Source organism: Pecten maximus, chromosome 8 (genome assembly GCF_902652985.1).
Source record: "Pecten maximus chromosome 8, xPecMax1.1, whole genome shotgun sequence".
Lineage (NCBI taxonomy): Eukaryota > Metazoa > Mollusca > Bivalvia > Pectinida > Pectinidae > Pecten > Pecten maximus.
The window spans coordinates 31,872,681-31,900,306 of NC_047022.1; the positions used below are offsets into that span (position 1 = coordinate 31,872,681).

At 35.9% G+C, this 27,626-nt stretch overlaps 1 protein-coding gene across 3 annotated transcripts in view; it reads left to right on the forward strand.

Moving 5' to 3' along the window:
* The window catches only part of LOC117333205 (nitric oxide synthase, brain-like), a 203,146-nt gene that overhangs the window by 135,277 nt on the left and 40,243 nt on the right, over positions 1-27,626 (forward strand). For all 3 annotated transcript variants that reach the window (XM_033892380.1, XM_033892379.1, XM_033892378.1), the window contains one exon: positions 9,365-10,661. In XM_033892380.1, coding sequence (XP_033748271.1) covers positions 9,477-10,661 — 1,185 coding nt within the window. In that variant the 5' untranslated portion in view covers positions 9,365-9,476. The remainder of the gene's footprint in view (positions 1-9,364; positions 10,662-27,626) is intronic.

The window sequence follows — 27,626 nt, forward strand, 5'->3', positions numbered from 1 at the left end:
CATTGTATTATCTATGTCTACAAAACAAGTTTCTATACTTTAATGTTATCCCAGAAACATGTTTGAAAGACTAATTAAGCAAATGCTCATCAAATGATTTTGAAAATTGCATCAAAATGCTCAACATCACTTGAAGCCCTGACCGAAAGTAATAAACATCCCTAAACTTAACCCCTGCTGTTTGTTATAACACTTTAACATCACACACACACAAGTCTACTGAAACAAAACTGGTATACACACAGATTTGATATAAACCTAACTACATGGTGATTATCTACTAAATAATATGTGGCACTACATAATCAGCATAACAGTTTTAAACACAGAACAACACGTCCCGTGAAGAGTGTACTCGTTAACCTGACCAGTTACGCACCGGACTCGTGTTGATATGAATGTATCGTTAATTGTCAGAAATATGAGGTTACGTGTTACATCCATTCTGATTACGATAGAAAATATACCGAGGGTAACGTTCCCGTTTCCATGCCTACCGATACATGCGTCGTACCAGTACACGTGTAGAAAAACGGAATAATACCTCACTTTAAAGTCTTTTAGTTTGAATCGCCTCTTTGGTTTTGCTTGTTGCGAAATAAGTGAAGCAGTCATTTCATATCTCCCATTCGACTTTATTCTTTTATTTATGTTGTTCGAAACAATATACTTCTCAAAGGCATTCCAATCAGTTAATTTTATACGTGAAATGTTGAGTGGTTCCCCGTAATTCATAAAACGGTGTACGCCCGATAGAAAATAGAAACCCTATCTACACAGGCTTGTGATCATCGAGAAGGATAATCTTCACATATTGTTCATTTTCGTTTCGTTTAAACACATATTTTGTAAATTCGTCAAACCATTGATTAGCTTGGATTGTGGGAGGTTGTAAGAACATTAAAAGGATATTTATTCTCATATTCCGTCTATAAAACAAATACCGCGCTTTTCAATAATGCATGCATAGACTACACAGATTCATGTTTATAGTAGGGTCGTGGTGCCTATGTTTATCGAATGGGGATTTTAAATGTCTGTAGGGGTGGGATGGGGGTAGGCGTTGTTGTGCCGGGGTTTCTAATAACAACTAGTTCCTAGTTTTCTTTAATTTGCCCTAAGAACAATAGCAATTAAGAAGAATAGATAAATGTGTGTTTTTATTGTTCGTTGGTATGAGAAAGCAAATCAACAACCTGTTTTAATTATGAAAATAAACACTCGTTATCTAACCTACGCAGAGTTTTATAGGTAGTATAGAGATCTCTGACCTACGTACGTGTACGTGTTATTGAAGAACATACACTTAATGTAAACTTTATTTATTTTACAACAATTGTGAAACAAGTCATATCAACTTATATTAATCACTGTTGTTGGCCCGGATAGAAGTGTGTTACCACTGTGCCGTCCGACCACCTTACATACACTTGTATACGTGGTAGCTATATATGTACAGGATACCGGCGCTGTAAATTAGGGCCGGTAATTGGTGTACTTCACTATGGTTCATGAAAGTGACGGTGATATGATATTAATCTGATTAACTTTGATAACATACCAGTCTTGTAGTCTAATTTGACTTTTTATTAGTGAATTGTTATTTAAAAAAAAGGATTGATGTGTAAACTGTCGATGAAACAATGTCAGCCATATGTAATAAGTAACATAATTATCAAGGTTTACAGATTGATATAAAAATATGTTCGTGCTCCAAAACACAGAATTATTGATTGATTGATTGGTTGGTTGGTGTACACCTAGACTCCCTAAGTCAACAGGAATAGTCTTACCTGTACATCTAGACATCCCTGGATAAACAGGAATAGTCTTACCTGTACATCTAGACCTCCCTGGATAAACAGGAATAGTCTTACCTGTACATCTAGACATCCCTGGATAAACAGGAATAGTCTTACCTGTACAGCTAGACATCCCTGGATAAACAGGAATAGTCTTACCTGTACATCTAGACATCCCTGGATAAACAGGAATAGTCTTACCTGTACACCTAGACATACCTGGATAAACAGGAATAGTCTTACCTGTACATCTAGACATCCCTGGATAAACAGGAATAGTCTTACCTGTACACCTAGACATACCTGGATAAACAGGAATAGTCTTACCTGTACATCTAGACATCCCTGGATAAACAGGAATAGTCTTACCTGTACATCTAGACATCCCTGGATAAACAGGAATAGTCTTACCTGTACATCTAGACATCCCTGGATAAACAGGAATAGTCTTACCTGTACACCAAGACATCCCCGGATAAACAGGAATAGTCTTACCTGTACAGCTAGACATCCCTGGATAAACAGGAATAGTCTTACCTGTACAACAAGACATACCTGGATAAACAGGAATAGTCTTACCTGTACATCTAGACATCCCTGGATCATCAGGAATAGTAAATAGTTTTACATGCAGAAATAGACATCTCTGGATCAACAGGAATAGTAAATAGTTTTACATGCAGAAATAGACATCTCTGGATCAACAAGAAATATTTACACACGGGATAAAGTGTTAGCCCTTTGATACAGTTCTGTCAGTTTTTAACATTACTCTAACCTGTTACATTTTGCGATTTGCACTTTAAAGAAAGTTTCTGATTACAACCAAGATTCTCGTGTATACAATTAATAGATTGTACAGATAGTTAATTACCTCACCAGTCGCGTTCTATTTTACGTGACCAACTCTGTACGTCTATCATCTCCCAGTTCCCATACGACAATTTGTACGTACACACACCGCCATAGATCGCGTCTCGCGTGTGAGTACTCGTGTAAAATGGCGTGTCGTTACGTGATAGAACGATGGGAGATGGGCAGCGACACGAATAAGCTCTCTGGTTTGTCCTATCTACATACATGTACGTATTTACGGGCGAAGACATTGTCTGGTTGAGACAGGCAACACTTTGCCAATTGGTCTAAACGTGCAAATTCATATAAAATTAAAATACATTTGTATTGTGTATTATTTATGTAAGCCTGTGAATATGACTCTGCTATAAAACAAAATGTCACACGAGTGAATTTCAATATACAAAATGTAATATCAATTCTATAATGTGTTGAAAGCACAAACATTGTCTGCCCTGCAGGTAGGGCGTACGAATTGTACCTGCTGCCCCCATTGCATGATCGTAAGAGGCGACTAAATTAGGGATCTTATCTTTTCTCTTCTTTCTTAACAACTTTTTTCTTCCTAACGTCTCCCTTGACACTGCCTCACTTTTGGCCTTTAGTTGAGCGTTCGCCCCTGTGAGGAAGGGTTTGGATTCTGACCCCTGGCCGAGACATACATGTACCAGAGTCTTTAAAAATGGTAGTTGCTGCTCCTGCTTAGCGCTCAGCATACAAGGAGTGGGACGACTGGTTCGCCCGTTGTCAGTATAATGTGACCGGGTGGGGTGTCCTGCTTGGTGTCTTCGGCAGTATGCTTCAGTGAGGAGGCACTATAAATTGGCAAAAGTTCCGACCTATCACAAGGAGACTTAACACGAACATACCGCAGCCTCACAAAACACACTACGCACTCACCACACTCATGCATGTCGCACGCACGAGAGGCCGTCCTTAAATGACCTTAGCTGTTAATAGGACGTTAAACAAAATAAACCAAACCAAACCAAGCACAAACATTGTTCCTTAAGTGCAAAGGCTCAATCACTCAACACAGATATAAAGGAACCGTTGCACTTGTAACATACATGTTCATGTTTTGAAAAACGAAAGCTTATTCTTCGATTTTAAAGGTTGAATAAATATGTTTGCATGTTTGGTGACTAGCTTTATGAAGAGATTTTTGAAAAAATGAAAGAAAAAAGGCGTCATTAATATACAATAAAATGATATCTTATGTAGATAGTCGTGTGGAAAAGTGGCCAGTAGTACTGATATATAAAACATAGAGACATGGTACAATTCTCAAATAATAATCAATGGATATGTACATATATATTAACCGGGGGTCGGGCATCTATACCAAGGTCCTGTGATTTTTCTATAGATTGTGCTGCTAAGATAGTTAATTAGAGGTGAGAGTTATAAAGAAAGTTATATTCAACCTCAACAAGCGCATTGCATTCCTTTGTTTGCGCCGTGACCATAATAAAGAGGGGAGTAGGTGAAGGAGGATGGGGGGGGGGGGGGGGGGGGGGAGGCAAATGGTTCTACCCATCCATGTCCTCCCGTTCCGTCGTTTACTGTCTCGTTCATATTCTGGTGATCATAAGTCAAGGTCAAAGGGTCAAAGGTGCCAATTGACCTCTTTTGTGATCTTCGACACCCTCTATACAATGGCACGGTGTTCTGTCCCGTTCCTATTCAATGTCGTATCTTGGGAAACTCTCAACACGCTTGGTTCGTGTTTACACAATAGCATCATAACACAATAGAATCAGGACCATTCATGTCTAACAGACCTTTGTTAGTTTCTGCATTTTTTCACTATGACAAATGTACAATCGCCTATCATTGTATTTCATACCCTGAAGACAAAGTTAGAATATTGTGACAACGACAAAACAGATTGGTATTTTTTTCTTATATACTTCTGTCTTAATATAATTTAGATAAATGGGTCATGTTTTAATGATCTGTGATGTGAAGCTGTATTATTTTTTGATTTCTAACTAATTTTCTATTCCTGAATACATCAGTCAATACCTGCCCCCAGGTTTAACACTGTCTATCTATTTCAATTTTTGTAATCCTGGAAAAGAGCTTGATGGATGTAAAGGGTAAATTTCTAATGCGAAGCTATCCTGTTATAGCCCATGCACACGCTATAAAGAGACGGCAGTCTGTCACTGGCTTCTCCGTGTCAGCCTTGGTACTGACGTCTACTTAGCAGCAATTACATATACAGTTACTTCCGTACTGCTGTACAGAGGGATCAGCGATTTCCGTACTGCTGTACAGAGAGATCGGCGATTTCCGTACTGCTGTACAGAGAGATCGGCGATTTCCGTACAGCGGTACAGAGAGATCGGCGATTTCCGTACTGCTGTACAGAGAGATCGGCGATTTCCGTACAGCGGTACAGAGAGATCGGCGATTTCCGTACTGCTGTACAGAGATATCGGCGATTTCCGTACAGCTGTACAAAGAGATCAGCGATTTCCGTATCGCTATACAGAAAGATCGGTGACTTCCGTATCGCTTTACAGAAATATCGGTGACTTCCGTATCGCTATAGAATGATAGAAATCTTACGTATCACTACAGATAAATCGGTAGCTTCTCTTTACCGTTAAGGTAAACAGTGATTGCTATCTTCATCATCCGTACAATATATACATATATCCGATATAAATATCTATGATAGATATGATAGGTATGCTAGGTACACAGTGATTGCTATCTTTCTCATCCGTACAATATATACATATATCCGATATAAATATCTATGATAGATATGATAGGTATGCTAGGTACACAGTGATTGCTATCTTCCTCATCCGTACAATATATACATATAGCCGATATAAATATCTATGATAGATATGATAGGTATGCTAGGTACACAGTGATTGCTATATTCCTCATCCGTACAATATATACATATAGCCGATATAAATATCTATGATAGATATGATAGGTATGCTAGGTACACAGTGATTGCTATCTTCCTCATCCGTTCAATGTATACATATATCAATATCTATGAATGGATTTTCAGGCTTTTTTCTTTGGCATTCATAGGTCTGTACAGAGAATGCAGCGTTACGTTTATGGAAATCGACATAATCCTTGTTGGTTTCTTAGAGATTATCGTAGAGAAATAAGAGTGATCCATATGCTTCAACATTTCTCATAGACATGTTCAAAATATTGTTTTAACTAAGCCAATACCACTCCTGTATAGCACATGCTTAGAGCATTCAGTGGATTTCCGAATTGTTCCCCGCACTGTTGGTTTTTTTTTTATTTTTCGTTTGTTTTCGTCCACCATGCCTAGGGGATCAAGTCTTTCCCATAAAAAGACTCTCTATTTCGGCACTCGGCAAAAAGTCTGAACTATTTTGACGGCTTTCGTTTAAGAATAGCCAGAACCTATTGGCGTAGATATATATAACGAGTTGGGGTTGGGTAGTAACAAATAAGCGTTATTAAGTTAAAGGTGTGAAATGGTACATAGATGTATTGGCGAAATGGCATATATGACAAGTTCTTTAATCTTTGACATCAACCGAACTGGTCATAATTACATTTGCTGTTAGGCCAAAGGGGGATTGTTTGGAACATTTCTTCTACGTCACAACCGGGCATATAAAGGCAAGATCGGGCCAGTGACTGTTGGAGTTTGACCGACGGAAATCCACAGACGTCCTCATTGGACTTTCCCATATAATAATACATGTCATGACGACACCCGCCTGCCGACATGTCTTGGAATTTTCTCCTATTCATAAAATGTTATTAACAATACTTGTTTCTGGATTATCGTTTACATTACTACGTGGTGTACACATCGCTTTATAGTGTAAGTACGCGGAATTGGACATCGAAGAATTTCAAAAGTGACATAAATAAAATAATCCCGCATATATAAATAATACACCATTGTCCAGAGTGTGGATTATCGCGAGGCAAACTTTATTCAATCATCCGCTTTTGTGATTATTGCGAAATATTGTGTCATTACATTGAGTTCACTAGATGTACCCTATTCTTGTACAATGCGCTCATTTTACTTTGACCAGGTTTGATTAAGACATTTTCAAACTCCACGTGTTTTGTGTTTGCCAATATTGAATACTTATTGTGGAAATTGTAGAGGATTCTAAAACACCAGTCACTTTTTGATTGGCAAGGTAGTGATATAGTCTAACAAACATCTAATTGTTCATGTCGGTGACTGCTAATATATTATCGGACGTATTATTATTCATATTTTTTCATCAAATCACTTTAATGAAGACTGTGAAGAATTAATATGATCTTAATATATTACTGTATTGTATGTCAGTATATTACTGTATGTTAGTATATTACTGTATTGTATGTTAGAATATTACTGTATTGTATGTTAGTATATTACTGTATTGTATGTCAGTATATTACTGTACTGTATGTTAGTATATTACTGTACTGTATGTTAGTATATTACTGTATTGTATGTCAGTATATTACTGTACTGTATGTTAGTATATTACTGTACTGTATGTTAGTATATTACTGTACTGTATGTTAGTATATTACTGTATTGTATGTCAGTATATTACTGTACTATATGTCAGTATATTACTGTACTGTATGTTAGTATATTACTGTGTTGTATGTTACTATATTACTGTATTGTATGTCAGTATATTACTGTATTGTATGTCAGTATATTACTGTACTATATGTCAGTATATTACTGTACTGTATGTTAGTATATTACTGTATTGTATGTCAGTATATTACTATACTGTATGTCAGTATATTACTGTACTGTATGTTAGTATATTACTGTACTGTATGTTAGTATATTACTGTATTGTATGTCAGTATATTACTGTATTATATGTCAGTATATTACTGTACTGTATGTCAGTATATTACTCTATTGTATGTCAGTATATTACTGTACTGTATGTCAGTATATTACTGTACTGTATGTTAGTATATTACTGTATTGTATGTTAGTATATCACTGTACTGTATGTCAGTATATTACTGTATGTTAGTATATTACTGTACTGTATGTTAGTATATTACTGTATGTTAGTATATTACTGTATGTTAGTATATTACTGTACTGTATGTTAGTATATTACTGTACTGTATGTCAGTATATTACTGTACTGTATGTCAGTATATTCTGTATTGTATGTTAGTATGTTACTGTATTGTATGTTAGAATATTACTGTATTGTATGTCAGTATATTACTGTATTGTATGTTAGTATATCACTGTACTGTATGTCAGTATATTACTGTATGTTAGTATATTACTGTACTGTATGTTAGTATATTACTGTATTGTATGTCAGTATATTACTGTACTGTATGTCAGTATATTACTGTACTGTATGTCAGTATATTACTGTATGTCAGTATATCACTGTATTGTACGTTAGTATATAACTGTACTGTATGTCAGTATATTACTGTACTGTATGTCAGTATATTACTGTATTGTATGTTAGTATATTACTGTATTATATGTCAGTATATTACTGTACTGTATGTCAGTATATTACTGTATTGTATGTCAGTATATTACTGTATTGTATGTCAGTATATTACTGTACTGTATGTCAGTATATTACTGTACTCTATGTCAATATATTACTGTATTGTATGTTAGTATATTACTGTACTGTATGTTAGTATATTACTGTATTGTATGTTAGTATATTACTGTACTGTATGTCAGTATATTACTGTATTGTATGTTAGTATATTACTGTATTGTATGTCAGTATATTACTGTACTGTATGTCAGTATATTACTGTACTGTATGTCAGTATATTACTGTACTGTATGTTAGTATATTACTGTATTGTATGTTAGTATATTACTGTACTGTATGTTAGTATATTACTGTATGGTATGTTAGTATATTACTGTACTGTATGTTAGTATATTACTGTATTGTATGTCAGTATATTACTGTATTGTATGTCAGTATATTACTGTACTGTATGTCAGTATATTACTGTATTGTATGTCAGTATATTACTGTATTGTATGTCAGTATATTACTGTACTGTATGTTAGTATATTACTGTATTGTATGTCAGTATATTTCTGTATTGTATGTTAGTATATTACTGTTTGTCAGTATATTACTGTACTGTATGTCAGTATATTACTGTACTGTATGTCAGTATATTACTGTACTGTATGTTAGTATATTACTGTACTGTATGTTAGTATATTACTGTACTGTATGTTAGTATATTACTGTACTCTATGTCAGTATATTACTGTACTCTTTGTCAGTATATTACTGTATTGTATGTTAGTATATTACTGTATTGTATGTTAGTATATTACTGTATTGTATGTCAGTATATTACTGTACTGTATGTCAGTATATTACTGTACTCTATGTCAGTATATTACTGTATTGTATGTTAGTATATTACTGTACTGTATGTTAGTATATTACTGTATTGTATGTCAGTATATTACTGTACTGTATGTTAGTATATTACTGTATTGTATGTCAGTATATTACTGTATTGTATGTTAGTATATTACTGTACTGTATGTCAGTATATTACTGTACTCTATGTCAGTATATTACTGTGTTGTATGTTAGTATATTACTATACTTTAATTTGTTTATTAAGTATTTATATGCTTTACGTATATTGGTCCTTTAAATGTTGTCCTTTCTCTGTTACAGACAAAGTTATGGCTGACTTGACTGGACTCAGCCAATCATGCTGTGTATAGTGATTAGTGACGGTACCTGGTGTAAGGAAAGAAATTAATCGTACGTAAATATAACACCAACAATGGAAACCGATTTACCCAACCGCATTCGAGTTAAACTTTTTAAACGTCACGAGGATGGCCTAGGGTTTCTGATCAAGCCCCGCACACAGAAACCGTTTGTGGCAGTATCGGCGTTGGTAGCTGGGGGGCTAGCCGAACAGAGCGGATTGGTCCATATAGGTGATACCGTTATACGTGTTAATGAAATCGACATATCGGAAAAGAGTTATGATGACGCTGTTGAGTTATTGAAGGCTCTTCCCGTTGACGCCCCCGTTGCATTGATACTTCGTGGTCCTGATGGCTATTCTACCCACCTAGAAACTACCTTCCGCGAGAACGGTGTGCCGAGAACGATCCGAGTCACTCGGAAGATTGTCAACAATGACTCTATTGTAAGCAGAATCAGGCGGACCTTCTCTAGAGCATCGTCTGCTTCGCCGAATAGGAATGATCAGCGAAGCGTCAGTCCGTGCCGGAATAGGACCAGACGGTTAGAGGATAAACGTACAGAAGGGTGCTTTGTTGATAACCAGTGCTGCATTTGTGATATTGACCAAAATTTCCCAATTGTTCCAAACTGCAATGGTACGTCGCACAAAAATCAGAAATTCCAGGTGAAAGACGCGGAATCGCAAACAAAATCAAACTCGCCAACAATTATGAGTAAGAATAACTCCAATCAATGTGATCACTCCCCAACCATCGTGGTTACTCGTCCTGCGAGCCAAGGCGACTCGGACGTTACGGACGCTGACGTCAAATTACGCGGCAGATTATCGAACACGGACCGGCCAACGACGGCGGTGACATCTGGTGGCCATATCGACCAGCATGATAATAAAAAGATTGAAATTCGTCAAAATACTGAGAAAATTACGGTGGTGGTGAAGGAGAACGGGGATCTGAGTAAAAACCACAAGGGAAGTATGTCTACCGGTAAGGAAAATGGCGTGATTGAAAATAACAAATTACTGAATAGTGTAGTGGATAACAAGTCCACATTGATAACAAATGGAGAGCATATTGAGGACCGAGCCAAGCAAAGGAGGGACAGTTTCAGCAATATCAACTTATACAGTCCTACATCTCAAAGGAGGCGTTCATCCATGGCCGCGGTCAGTCCCAAAAAATACGTAAAACTGAGAAATTACGCTGATGAAAAACAAGTATTCAATGATACACTCCACACCAAAGTATCCCAGGTAAGTAAGGCTTATTTTTGGATAATGTCCACACAATATGTTGTGTACGTTAAGTTAGTTTGATAAATATGATATGTATATAACAGTTGTAACACGGGGACTGCGTTCGATACCTATAATCCCCTTTGACATATCAGCTTTAGAGCTACATCATTGAGTATATGTGTTATATACATAAGAATGTGAGAGTCGATAATATATGTTAATATGAATTGCTTTCGATTTCGTTGAGGCTGTAGAATTAATTTACAAGTTCCAAATCGAAACTTGTTGTTTTACACAAGCTACTTTAGATATCATGTAAATTTGAATCGTTTATACACAAGACTAGGTATATAACTTATAGTTCATTTAGGTTGGTCTCTACGACGATCACAAATAACTGCTAACATAATTCGATATTTGCCGGAATCTTTAGACCGGTCGCTGGTGCCTCATTTGTAAATGACTTATAGGAAAATATCCAAATTCCCCGATTATAGTTAAGTGTAACAGATGCTCCCAGGAGTTAAAAGCATGGGTTACAAATACATGTACACAGGTAATGAACTGTAAAGGGCATTGTGTACACGTGAGAAACTGCACGTACAGGTACAACAGACGATATCAACATAATATCAAACAAAAATAAAGTATGTAAGTCAGTCCCTGTGTCAAAGTTGAGACCCGATTCCTGATCAGGAGCACCGAGATGACCTAAAATTGTGACTAATCCAATCATTCCGATAACAATAAAACATTTCCACGGGCTCAGCTCTCTGTTTTGGCTTTTGGGAAAACTATGACCATATTCAGTAAGATTTTTTTTTATACAATTGATATTTTGTAATATCTTTCGTTGTACAATTGGTGTTTAGTTTACGTAATATGGATAAAAATGTGAACTTGAGGTAAAATGATTTTCAATAAGAAAATCATTTGATCGGTATAATGTTTTGCTTTAAAGTTTCATTTTTTTTTCTTTTAAACTATTGCCCTATAGGTGTTAAATCTTCACTGACTTCTGTAGCCCTTGTATGTATTGGTGTTTCCATATATGTAAATGGTACATTCTGTAGTTTGTATCTAATATCTACAGAGGACATAGTTAAGAAGCTTTTATGAAAATGAAATTTATGCAATATAATACAATAATACAAAAGTCCTATTCCAGCAGCAGGTCAACTATCAACAGTACACAGCTGTTATATAATTATAGTTAATTAGGTTTAATGTGTCTAGTTTAGATCTGTGTGACTCAGTACATGTACGTCCATTTACGTAGACAACGATTTATGATCAATATACCTGTAATACAATGTTTATGCAGTAGAGAGTCAAAGTAGCAAAATTATTATAAAAGGTAATGAAAAACAATAAATGAAGATAAATAAGTTACTGATGACTATAGATAGACGTTTCGCGGGCTGTAGGACGCTCGGTACCCTCTGTAAGACAATGAAAACGAACACATTTCTGTCATTGTTGTTACACGTAACATTGATTAATTTCCATATTTTTAATTTCATTTTACATCATTATCCTTGCAAATAACTAAATAAATCGCATTATGGACGAAAATCGATGAACAGACAAGCCTTCCTCAAAGAATTTCACATCCAACAGTACAGGTGTAGCTATCACAACATTACGACAATCTAGGTCATGTTACACCTGGTTCTAATAAAATATTAGAGAAAACAACTTTCATTGTCTCTGTCTCTGTACCTACAGTACAACCTTCACTGTGATAACAACCTCAATATATTACCGAAAGTACAACCTTCACTGTCATAACAACCTCAATATATTACCGAAAGTACAACCTTCACCGAGTCGGTCACGACAACCTCAATATATTACCGAAAGTACAACCTTCACTGTCATAACAACCTCAATATATTACCGAAAGTACAACCTTCACCGAGTCGGTCACGACAACCTCAATATATTACCGAAAGTACAACCTTCACTGTCATAACAACCTCGATATATTACCGAAAGTACAACCTTCACCGAGTCGGTCATAACAACCTCAATATATTACAGAAAGTACAACCTTCACTGTCACAACAACCTCAATATATTACCGACAGTACAACCTTCACTGTCATAACAACCTCAATATATTACCGAAAGTACATCCTTCACTGTCATAACAACCTCAATATATTACCGAAAGTACAACCTTCACTGTCATAACAACCTCAATATATTACCGAAAGTACAACCTTCACTGTCACGACAACCTCAATATATTACCGAAAGTACAACCTTCACCGTCATAACAACCTCAATATATTACCGAAAGTACAACCTTCACCGAGTCGGTCATAACAACCTCAATATATTACCGAAAGTACAACCTTCACTGTCATAACAACCTCAATATATTACCGAAAGTACAACCTTCACTGTGACGGTCACGACAACCTCAATATATTACCGAAAGTACAACCTTCACTGTCATAACAACCTCAATATATTACCGAAAGTACAACCTTCACCGTCATAACAACCTCAATATATTACCGAAAGTACAACCTTCACTGTCATAACAACCTCAATATATTACCGAAAGTACAACCTTCACCGTCATAACAACCTCAATATATTACCGAAAGTACAACCTTCACTGTCATAACAACCTCAATATATTACCGAAAGTGCAACCTTCACCGTCATAACAACCTCAATATATTACCGAAAGTGCAACCTTCACCGTCATAACAACCTCAATATATTACCGAAAGTGCAACCTTCACCGTCACAACAACCTCAATATATTACCGAAAGTGCAACCTTCACCGTCATAACAACCTCAATATATTACCGAAAGTGCAACCTTCACTGTTACAACAACCTCAATATATTACCGAAAGTACAACCTTCACCGTCATAACAACCTCAATATATTACCGAAAGTACAACCTTCACCGTCATAACAACCTCAATATATTACCGAAAGTACAACCTTCACTGTCTGTCATAACAACCTCAATATATTACCGAAAGTACAACCTTCACCGTCATAACAACCTCAATATATTACCGAAAGTGCAACCTTCACCGTCATAACAACCTCAATATATTACCGAAAGTACAACCTTCACTGTCTGTCATAACAACCTCAATATATTACCGAAAGTACAACCTTCACCGTCATAACAACCTCCATATATTACCGAAAGTACAACCTTCACTGTCACAGCAACCTCAATATATTACCGAAAGTACAACCTTCACTGTCATAACAACCTCAATATATTACCGAAAGTACAACCTTCACTGTCCCAACAACCTCAATATATTACCGAAAGTACAACCTTCACCGAGTCTGTCATAACAACCTCAATATATTACCGAAAGTACAACCTTCACCGAGTCTGTCATAACAACCTCAATATATTACCGAAAGTACAACCTTCACCGAGTCTGTCATAACAACCTCAATATATTACCGAAAGTACAACCTTCACCGAGTCTGTCATAACAACCTCAATATATTACCGAAAGTACAACCTTCACCGAGTCTGTCATAACAACCTCAATATATTACCGAAAGTACAACCTTCACCGAGTCTGTCATAACAACCTCAATATATTACCGAAAGTACAACCTTCACCGTCATAACAACCTCAATATATTACCGAAAGTACAACCTTCACTGTCCCAACAACCTCAATATATTACCGAAAGTACAACATTCACCGTCACAACAACCTCAATATATTACCGAAAGTACAACCTTCACCGTCATAACAACCTCAATATATTACCGAAAGTACAACCTTCACTGTCATAACAACCTCAATATATTACCGAAAGTGCAACCTTCACCGTCATAACAACCTCAATATATTACCGAAAGTGCAACCTTCACCGTCATAACAACCTCAATATATTACCGAAAGTGCAACCTTCACCGTCACAACAACCTCAATATATTACCGAAAGTGCAACCTTCACCGTCATAACAACCTCAATATATTACCGAAAGTGCAACCTTCACTGTTACAACAACCTCAATATATTACCGAAAGTACAACCTTCACCGTCATAACAACCTCAATATATTACCGAAAGTGCAACCTTCACCGTCATAACAACCTCAATATATTACCGAAAGTACAACCTTCACTGTCTGTCATAACAACCTCAATATATTACCGAAAGTACAACCTTCACCGTCATAACAACCTCAATATATTACCGAAAGTGCAACCTTCACCGTCATAACAACCTCAATATATTACCGAAAGTACAACCTTCACTGTCTGTCATAACAACCTCAATATATTACCGAAAGTACAACCTTCACCGTCATAACAACCTCCATATATTACCGAAAGTACAACCTTCACTGTCACAGCAACCTCAATATATTACCGAAAGTACAACCTTCACTGTCATAACAACCTCAATATATTACCGAAAGTACAACCTTCACTGTCATAACAACCTCAATATATTACCGAAAGTACAACCTTCACTGTCCCAACAACCTCAATATATTACCGAAAGTACAACCTTCACTGTCATAACAACCTCAATATATTACCGAAAGTACAACCTTCACCGAGTCTGTCATAACAACCTCAATATATTACCGAAAGTACAACCTTCACCGAGTCTGTCATAACAACCTCAATATATTACCGAAAGTACAACCTTCACCGAGTCTGTCATAACAACCTCAATATATTACCGAAAGTACAACCTTCACCGAGTCTGTCATAACAACCTCAATATATTACCGAAAGTACAACCTTCACCGAGTCTGTCATAACAACCTCAATATATTACCGAAAGTACAACCTTCACCGAGTCTGTCATAACAACCTCAATATATTACCGAAAGTACAACCTTCACCGAGTCTGTCATAACAACCTCAATATATTACCGAAAGTACAACCTTCACCGTCATAACAACCTCAATATATTACCGAAAGTACAACCTTCACTGTCCCAACAACCTCAATATATTACCGAAAGTACAACATTCACTAACCTATATAAACTTCCAATTGTGTGTCTGGTTGTGTGTAATCAACATTTTTGAATACTGACGCGGAATTCCTTCTGTTGCGCAGAATCAGATCATCTCTTGTCGTTGAGAAGCATAATGGATTTGTTTCCAATTTATTTCGTTTAAGAAGAACAGGAAACGATTGATATAACTTAATATGAATCAGAGAATAGCGAAAACTTTCTGGTTGAGGTAAATATTTCCATATTTTGTTTAATTCGTTACAGAACACCTAATATCATGCCATGGCATGCCACAGTGTTGAGCCATTGTGTAAGCGTGCGAGGGGATTAACAGGGCATTTTTTATTCTACATTTCAGAGATAAAAATGTTCGGTATTTCGCTAATTAGGTCGTTTTCGTCAATGTATACATTATACAGCGTTAAACACACCTGCAGTAGTGGTATTGTAGACCGGGTATTCAGATACAATGTTAAATGTTTCGATGGTATTCTATGAATATGTGATAAAGTATTTTGGTGTTAATTCCAACTTCAAAACAAAGGAGTTTTATTGAAAGCATAATCTTAAACAAAGTAGATAGTCACATTCATCGACGTTAATTTCCCGTTTGAATGGAAATCAATTTTAAAAAAAAAATTTAAATACATGCACTGAGCTATATGTAAAACCATAAAATTTGGTAGTATTCGCCATTGCTTATTCCGGAAATACAGAGAAAAATCAAAATATTTGTAAAAGGATAAAATTCGGAAAAACGAATTGTCTTTGTGCATATTAGTTATTTTAAAGGTTTATAGTTAGCGATAAAGAAAGAGGCTTCAGATATAAAAATATCGGGCATTAATAATATAAATATTGCCTGATTATTACTGTCCGTTTGAATTGAAGGTCTTGACCCCAGCGCGTGACGCGATAGAAACACTAATATAATTATCTTATATATGTTTATAAAAGCAGTGCACGTCTCCCTGATAAACGTACCCATACAAAGTGAATAAACTCGGTTTTCAAATGAAATAAATACATACGTATACCGAAATGCTTTACGTAATCATTACTTTTATATACATGTATGTACTTTGACCCAACAGTTTGTAAGGAAGCCCATCAGCTGACTCAATCAACATAACGCCATCACCGATTGATAAAAATGATGGCTGGTCTAAATCCTTGATAAACTGTCACAGGGAATGACGGATGTAAAATTGTACAAAAGTATACATTAGACTATTTTAAGCTATACATTTTAACTCAACCGGAAATACACAAAAGTCAATATCATATCAACTGTTTAACACTCACACAAACCTTTTGAATCCCTTTCTACTTTTTAAGAGCACATACTCTCGTTAGACATAACTCCACCCATTATTGAATTTCGTCCGATTTAACCTGATGTATACAACAATCGAGTATAGCCCAGAGTGATAAGATATTAGGTGTATAATTATACCAAACGTACAACCGTGACGTAAATGGGATATCACCGATCCTCTGAAGCAAAAGAGTGTTATTTTCTTACTGACTTAAAAGTAGATGAAGTGATTTAAAAATACAACGAAATGCCAAGTTTGTTCAAATATCGTCATTTGTAAAATATTTCCGTGCACAAAGCGTCAAATTCAAATTTTGAACTGAATTAAGTTTAAAAGGAATGAGGCCAACTTCCGGAAATCGTAGAAAGCAGGACTAGTTATCAGTTCAGACAATGACATTTTCTTATACAATTAGACCAATTCTGATTTCAAATACGTATATTGAAACAGAAACAAAGATTCACTGCCATAACATAGAAGGGGGTACAGATTTTATAGAAAATGAATGTACAACAGTAGTAGGAAGATAATCGAAAAATCTTGGTTGCCAACTTATAATAAAGTTGTCCTAAATAAGTCATTACTGCCCAAATCAAGTTATGACTTAAGGCTCTTTAATTAAAAAAAAACGAAACACGACAATCATGTGGATGATTTCCTTGTAGGATACGAGGTGAGACACACAATCGTGATTGTCGAAGGCGGTGCGTGCTACTTTCCTTGACAAAACGTCTTGCGTTTTGAAATTCAAAGAACCCATATGTAGTTTTCATTGTGCGAGCATTTAGTTTGTATTGGATTTTAAAAATCGTTTATTCTACAAATGTTGAATTAAGCGCTAGTAACAAATGCATGTTTGACAATTGACTTTACCAGAAGAGAACAGCGACATGTACAAGGAACACTAATTTATAAGGACAATATGTATAAACCAAACACATATTTACACGGAGGTCCTTGAAAAACAGCAGAAGGATAAGTAAACCAGGCTTTTCGTGCCCCCAAGCGTTTTCTACTTCATTAAAAGCAAAATATATGGAAAGAATCCATAAGATTTAGGTATCATCATGTTCTTAAAATGGGAACCGTGTGTATTACATGTTAAGAGTATCAGATACCACAAAGGCTTGCACAAAAGACATAAAATATTAACACCTTTCTAAACAAATGAATTAATAGATACATGCACATTAGAGCCAAAATGAATTAAGCTGCACCATACAGCTTTGTATTGTTCCGAGGACTCGTCAGTGATACAAACGGCCTGAAATTGAACTGTTGATCACAGGAGTCGACCAAACAAATCGAAATATGTCGAAACAAATGTCAAAATTTGGATTGGGATATACTAAAGACCATATCAATTAAATAAATTTCATAATTCTAAATACTTCAGAAGAAAGTTAGATACAGGTTCCAGTTGATTATATTGTACATTTTAAAAAAATATTCAAGTAAATGTGGAAAAGAAAATGTATAGTGACCTATATTTCATCTTAATGATATCCTATTGACATGATTTTGTTTTGCAAAGACAATATATTTAAAAATGACACGGCAACATCTTGGTTACCTGTTCTGATACATTAAAGCAAAAATGTCGTCCCAGAAAAGTACACAGTTATCTACCACTAATTAAGCCAATACTATGTTGGAGGATCTTGCCATCAAGCACAGTAAATGGATTGTCTTCCAAAATTCAATCATGCCCACAATAGCACTATGTTATGACAATGTATATCGTAGTTATACAATGCAGTACATTATGCATGCTACTTTTGCTCAATTCTGAAATACATTACGATTCGACATTGTATTGTAACATTGTACAGAAAGGAACCACCAAACCATTATACTAGTAGATAAATATAGGAAATTATAATCGATTAGAGGGCCCGTTAAATTATTGTTTTATCACTCGTATCACCGATAACAATGGTCGTGGCCAGTCTGATAACCTACTTGCCACGACATTGTGGAGTTTTACTAAAGAACGGCGAGAGCATGAAAACTCTAGTTTACGGCTTCATTTGGCTAGCCAATGGAGTGTCTCGTGCTGTTTGTAACCCAGACCGGCCAGGTTAGACTTGAGGGGATACTGCACAGGAGATTTTATTCATGACCTGTCCTTTACTTAATTGTCAACTATCGGTGTGATCCCGACCTCAAACTCATACATTTCGCTCTTGAATTAGTAATTACCGGTTTGTTATGAATTAAATATGTACATGTCAAACAAGGAAACATCTCACTCGGATGTCCTGTTGATTAATTACGATCTAGGGAATACAATTTTTGAAGTAATTAGTACCGCTCCCGTTTATTTTGATTATGCGTCACACGAAGGCGTTGAAGAGAGCAACCTCTGTCAGACCGGATAAAACTGAACAAACACCTAAAACCCAAATGGAAATTGAATACCAGCTTACATTGAACATACTGGAAGGATAGGGAAAGGGTCAAATGTGTAAACAGGAAGTTAGTGATAGAGCCAATGTGTAAACCGGAAGTTAGTGATACGGTCAAATGTGTAAACCGAGAGTTAGTGATATAGTCAAATATGTAAACCGGAAGTTAATGATAGAGTCAAATGGGTAAACCGGAAGTTAGTGATATAGTCAAATGTGTAAACCAGAAGTGAGTGATAGAGCCAAATGTTAAAACCGGAAGTTGATATGTATTGGGCCTGAGCCATTTTATTATTATTATAAAAGAAATTGTTCAAACGGAAGTGTATAAAAGAACAACATTCTTACCTAAGTGAGATATTTCTCAAAAGAACAATACCTTGATAAACGGTTATTTATAGACACAATTTGTCATGAAACAAATCTTTGAATCTATTCATTTAAGTTGTTGAAAAGTTGAGATAGTACAATTGCGAATGTCATATGATTGCTACCTTCGTTTCTACCCAATAAAACCATAGAAAGCAAAAGCCGGATTAGTTACAACGGCAGTTTACTGAAGTCATATGTCTTAATAACGTCGAGTATTATCCCGCTGTCCAATGAACATTTAAATGTTAATCTAGGGGTGAGAAAGTGCACCAATAAGTAACATACATTGTAGTAGAAAGGACGTGTTGTAGGTACGTCGTTATCTTATAACACACGGCTTACCATAGTTAATTCCAGACCATAGGCTGTTCTAACCGGCATTATTAACATGATGACAGGGAAACGAAAAGCAATTTATAAGGTTTCGAAAATATTGACGTACTAACTTGGCCCTCCACACCTATCAATTACTTGTAATTGTTGTTCCAACACTAATCCATGTACACCAAAGATAATTGATAATGTTGATATTTAAAAGATGACGTTTGTAGCATTTAAATAGTTAGATTGGTACAATATATATAAGTAACTGTTAAGTAAATATTGTTTTTTAATTAAGTATACATTCTATGTATAGTATGTAATGAGCTAAAGGATTGAAGGTTGCTTTTGTAGATTTCATGCGGTAATAAAGGCGAGAGGGCTAGAGATCAATTTAATTAACTTCAAGTTTTGGGAAGTTTCTTAAGACGAAATCAATTAATTGCCCAGCAAAATCGACCAAATATCACTTTTATCTAGAGATTGTGTTTACTTGTACATTTAAATATATTGCATACCATTGTTCACTTAACACTGAGGCTTGTGCAAATCTCTCAAATCAAAAGTAAAGTGCTTGCTGTGAAGTTTTTTTTTTTACCTAACAGGTGTTATGAATATAGCCTGACTGGTGTTATAAGAATTGTTGACCTGACCGGTGTTATAAGAATTGTTGACCTGACTAGTGTTATAAGAATTGCTGACCTGACTGGTGTTATAATAATTGTTGACCTGACAGGTTTTATAATAATTGTTGACCTGACCGGTTTTATAATAATTGTTGACCTGACTGGTGTTATAAGAATTGATGACCTGACTGGTGTTATAAGAATTGATGACCTGACTGGTTTTATAATAATTGTTGACCTGACTGGTTTTATAAGAATTGTTGACCTGACTGGTGCTATAAGAATTGTTGACCTGACTGGTGTTATAAGAATTGATGACCTGACTGGTGTTATAAGAATTGTTGACCTGACTGGTTTTATAAGAATTGTTGACCTGACTGGTGTTATAAGAATTGTTGACCTGACTGGTGTTATAAGAATTGTTGACCTGACTGGTTTTATAAGAATTGTTGACCTGACTGGTTTTATAAGAATTGTTGACCTGACTGGTGTTATAAGAATTGTTGACCTGACTGGTGTTATAAGAATTGTTGACCTGACTGGTTTTATAAGAATTGTTGACCTGACTGGTTTTATAAGAATTGTTGACCTGACTGGTGTTATAAGAATTGTTGACCTGACTAGTGTTATAAGAATTGTTGACCTGACTGGTTTTATAAGAATTGTTGACCTGACCGGTGTTATAAGTATTGTTGACCTGACTGGTGTTATAAGAATTGTTGACCTGACCGGTGCTATAAGAATTGTTGACCTGACTGGTTTTATAAGAATTGTTGATCTGACTGGTGTTATAAGAATTGTTGACCTGACTGGTTTTATAAGAATTGTTGACATGACTGGTTTTATAAGTATTGTTGACCTGACTGGTTTTATAAGAATTGTTGACCTGACTGGTTTTATAAGAATTGATGACCTGACTGGTTTTATAAGTATTGTTGACCTGACTGGTGTTATAAGAATTGTTGACCTGACTGGTTTTATAAGAATTGTTGACATGACTGGTTTTATAAGTATTGTTGACCTGACTGGTTTTATAAGAATTGTTGACCTGACTGGTTTTATAAGTATTGTTGACCTGACTGGTGTTATCAGAATTGTTGACCTGACTAGTGTTATAAGAATTGATGACCTGACTGGTGTTATAAGAATTGATGACATGACTAGTGCTATAAGAATTGTTGACCTGACTGGTGCTATAAGAATTGTTGACCTGACTAGTTTTATAAGAATTGTTGACCTGACTAGTTTTATAAGAATTGTTGACCTGACTGGTTTTATAAGAATTGTTGACCTGACTAGTTTTATAAGAATTGTTGACCTGACTGGTGTTATAAGAATTGTTGACCTGACTGGTGTTATAAGAATTGTTGACCTGACTGGTGTTATAAGAATTGTTGACCTGACTGGTTTTATAAGAATTGTTGACCTGACTGGTGTTATAAGAATTGTTGACCTGACTGGTGTTATAAGAATTGTTGACCTGACTGGTTTTATAAGAGTTGTTGACCTGACTGGTGCTATAAGAATTGTTGACCTGACTGGTGTTATAAGAATTGTTGACCTGACTGGTGTTATAAGTATTGTTGACCTGACTGGTGTTATAAGAATTGATGACCTGACTGGTTTTATAAGAATTGTTGACCTGTCTGGTGCTATAAGAATTGTTGACCTGACTAGTGTTATAAGAATTGTTGACCTGACTGGTGTTATAAGAATTGATGACCTGACTGGTTTTATAAGTATTGTTTACCTGACTGGTGTTATAAGAATTGTTGACATGACTGGTTTTATAAGAATTGTTGACCTGACTGGTGTTATAAGAATTGTTGACCTGACTAGTTTTATAAGCATTGTTGACCTGACTGGTGTTATAAGAATTGTTGACCTGACTGGTGTTATAAGAATTGTTGACCTGACTGGTGTTATAAGAATTGTTGACCTGACTGGTGCTATAAGAATTGTTGACCTGACTAGTTTTATAAGAATTGTTGACCTGACTGGTTTTATAAGAATTGTTGACCTGACTGGTGTTATAAGACTTGTTGACCTGACTGGTGTTATAAGTATTGTTGACCTGACTGGTTTTATAAGAATTGTTGACCTGACTGGTGTTATAAGAATTGTTGACCTGACTGGTGTTATAATAATTGTTGACCTGACCGGTTTTATAAGAATTGTTGACCTGACTGGTGTTATAAGAATTGTTGACCTGACTGGTGTTATAAGAATTGTTGACCTGACCGGTTTTATAATAATTGTTGACCTGACTGGTGTTATAAGAATTGATGACCTGACTGGTGTTATAAGAATTGATGACCTGACTGGTTTTATAATAATTGTTGACCTGACTGGTGTTATAAGAATTGTTGACCTGACTAGTTTTATAAGAATTGATGACCTGACTGGTGTTATAAGAATTGTTGACCTGACTGGTTTTATAAGAATTGTTGACCTGACTAGTGTTATAAGAATTGTTGACCTGACTGGTGTTATAAGAATTGTTGACCTGACTGGTGTTATAAGAATTGTTGACCTGACTGGTGTTATAAGAATTGTTGACCTGACCGGTGCTATAAGAATTGTTGACCTGACTGGTTTTATAAGAATTGTTGACATGACTGGTGTTATAAGAATTGTTGACCTGACTGGTGTTATAAGAATTGTTGACCTGACTGGTTTTATAAGAATTGTTGACATGACTGGTTTTATAAGTATTGTTGACCTGACTGGTTTTATAAGAATTATTGACCTGACTGGTTTTATAAGAATTGATGACCTGACTGGTTTTATAAGTATTGTTGACCTGACTGGTTTTATAAGAATTGTTGACCTGACTGGTGTTATAAGAATTGTTGACCTGACTGGTGTTATAATAATTGTTGACCTGACTGGTTTTATAAGAGTTGTTGACCTGACTGGTGTTATAAGAATTGTTGACCTGACTGGTGTTATAAGAATTGTTGACCTGACTGGTTTTATAAGAATTGTTGACCTGACTGGTGTTATAAGAATTGTTGACCTGACTGGTGTTATAATAATTGTTGACCTGACTGGTTTTATAAGAGTTGTTGACCTGACTGGTGTTATAAGAATTGTTGACCTGACTGGTTTTATAAGAATTGTTGACCTGACTGGTGTTATAAGAATTGATGACCTGACTGGTTTTATAAGAACTGTTGACCTGACTGGTGTTATAAGAATTGTTAATCTCGCTGCTGTTAAGAAGTGGACACCGGATACTTGTCAGAATTGTTAATTTGACTTGCCTTATTAGTATTGTAACTTGACTGATGTTATGGAAATTGTAAACTTGACGTCCGTTATAAAAATTGTTAACCTCGCTGCTGAAGTGGAAACCGGACACCTGTAAGAATTCAGTTAGAATTGTTAATCTGACTTGTCTTATTAGAATTTGTAACCTGACTGGATCAGTAAGAATTGTTATCCAAGGTTGTGTTATCGACAACCTTTGTTGTATCACATCTTCGTGATAACATTTACTGTGACGAAAGCCTTGAGACATTGGTATTTAGGGTGATCAGTAACTGATGCGATTTGCGTTATATATAGAGATCCTATCTGATTTGAAAGTAAATTACGGTAAAGAGTGCCCTGGCAACCGAGCAGGTACACAGCACATGACATCGACTTGAGTGTTTATTGACTCTGGTAGGGAGACTCTGGGAATAATAGTATGGATAGCTACAGGGGACTTAGGGACGTTCGCCATAATCTTCGTAATGCTTCAGCAAGCCTCTTCTCATCGTTACATAATAATTAAATCTTAAAAAATTAAAACTATCGACAAAGAAAAATGACGATATTTCTGCCATGTTGTCGCGTGGACGTTTCATCAATGCTAATATGACGTAAAAACAAACACAACATTTAAATATATAAGTCATTCTTGACATTGGCGCTTCACGTCCCTGCAACTGCAGTGGTCTTACGAAGACGATTGGTCACATGGACAATAAAACCACGCATAGAGAACAAAGAAAGGGAAGGATTAAATAATGCTATTAGAGACAGCAGTCATATTTTAGTCTCTTCAGTAACTCATGTTTGACCCTACCACACCAATGTTGATTATGTCATGTTTAGACTAGCGTTTTCATGCTTGGTAGAGATAATGTACTTTTTGAGAGAGACACGCGCTTTCGTCCCTGATGTACTAACTTTTGCATGATATGAAGTCGGACGTGTTTGATGTTTCCTGATATACCGGTAGGTTCCGTTGTCATCATCCTAATTCCTATTTTGATAATGTGACCTTTTCCAGAATTTTACCTAGCTTATACATGGCGGGTGTCGACAGTGAGGCAGAATACACTTCCGGAATTCCTGGTCCTATTCTGCTTGACCTTTTATCATGGTCTGATCTGTTTGATCTTGGCCCCGGGATTTTTGAGTCAGACTTACGGTGTCATTAACATGTCGGTATTCCCCGACGTGTATGTGCTGATTGGTGTATTGTGTGACGATCTGTTACGATACCAACATTTACAGGTATTGAAGTATCATTGTGCTTGCTGGCCTTGACTCTTACTTATAGTATTGTCAAATATATCATTGAAGTTTACACTCTGTAGAAATAGTAAGAAGGAATGTGTCAGTGACTGTATTTTACAGGATACCATATATTATTATCTAAGTTTAAACTGCGAAACATTACCGATTTCGTGTACTGTATGTTCTCACTTCCTCTTTAAGTCAGTGATCCTTTTCTGAAATGCTAGTAAATGTATTGCAATTAAACATACGTATTTCATACAGCTTTACAATTGATCTATGTATAATTACTTATAGATACCACTATAAACATATCTTACGTTCGTTCCATGTGCATTGTTGTTCGGCTGGCGCCGGCAGCAGAAACATCATTTTGTTCGTACTATTGGTAAAAAAGATGAAACAAGCACCTGTTAACGAACACGTTAAAACACTTAATTGTTTACTGCAGTGAATCAGTTGAAGTATATTGTGGTTATTTATTTATAAGCCTTCTCCGGAACGAGTTCCACATTGCTATAAAGAGGGCCGACTTTGTGATCATGGCATCAATAATAAAAAAGAAGTACAGTAACACAGACAACCTTTCCAGCTTCGTAATAGCAAAAACGCATGGGGTACAGAGGATCAGCACTCAGATTTACAAACCAAAATCCGACAAACCTTCTGGATTATAAATAATAAACTACTCCTACAATGAACATTGTATTTTGATCCCATCTGATTCCAATATAGATTATTTGTGGACATGTATTTTGACCAAATCTGATTCCAATATAGATTATCAATTCACATGTATTTTGACCAAATCTGATTCCAATATAGATTATCAATTCACATGTATTTTGACCAAATCTGATTTCAATATAGATTATCAATTCACATGTATTTTGACCAAATCTGATTCCAATATAGATTATCAATTCACATGTATTTTGACCAGATCTGATTCCAATATAGATTATCAATTAATTCACATGGATTTTGACCAGATCTGATTCCAATATAGATTATCAATTAATTCACATGGATTTTGACCAGATCTGATTCCAATATAAATTATCAATTAATTCACATGTATTTTGACCTTATTCCAATATAGATTATCAATTGACTTGTATTTTGACCTTATTCCAATATACATGTAGATTATCTTAGGACTATGTAGCTAAAAGATCAAGCTGTGGAAGAGATTTTAGCTGTTAATAATATATAAAATACGTTTGTGATCAGATTGTGACGAAAAGACAAATTTACACGAAGGAAGAGACAAATGATATTCATAAAGTATTATGTACAGATATGTATTTGTTTACCTGAGAGGATGCGTGGGTGCAGGGTGTGTTTGTGTGTGCTTTCATGCATTTCCCACAAGAACGGATTTTTAGTTTTGAAAAGAAAACGTGAATCCCATTCGATGGGAGTATTAATCTGATAAACAGATAATGACAACATAATATGCGCACAATATTAAATCATGGACTGTTTTGATAATGGATTAGAGTACATCAGTTGGTGATATAAAACACATTACATTGTTTTACGTAATATATACTAATATGAGTAGATCTTATCTACAACATACTTATTATCACATTTAATAACCGTGTATGTAACGGAGATATGTAAGTGTCAACACAACTACACATCTGTAGTACAGCGAGAGAGCATCATCTCTAAACAAAACAAGGGGCAACACAAACTAACCATCTGTAGTACAGCGAGACACCCGTCATCTCCAAACAAAACCAAGGCAACATAAACTACACATCTGTAGTACAGCGAGACACCCGTCATCTCTAAACAAAACAAGGGGCAACACAAACTAACCATCTGTAGTACAGCGAGACACCCGTCATCTCTAAACAAAACAAGGGGCAACACAAACTAACCATCTGTAGTACAGCGAGACATCCGTCATCTCCAAACAAAACAAGGGGCAACACAAACTATACATCTGTAGTACAGCGTGACACCCGTCATCTCTAAACAAAACAAGGGGCAACACAAACTACACATCTGTAGTACAGCGAGACACCCGTCATCTCTAAACAAAACAAGGGGCAACACAAAAGTAACCATCTGTAGTACAGCGAGACATCCGTCATCTCTAAACAAAACAAGGGGCAACACAAAAGTAACCATCTGTAGTACAGCGAGACACCCGTCATCTCTAAACAAAACAAGGGGCAACACAAACTACACATCTGTAGTACAGCGAGACACCCGTCATCTCCAAACAAAACCAGGGGCAACACAAACTACACATCTGTAGTACAGCGAGACACCCGTCATCTCTAAACAAAACAAGGGGCAACACAAACTAACCATCTGTAGTACAGCGAGACATCCGTCATCTCCAAACAAAACAAGGGGCAACACAAACTATACATCTGTAGTACAGCGTGACACCCGTCATCTCTAAACAAAACAA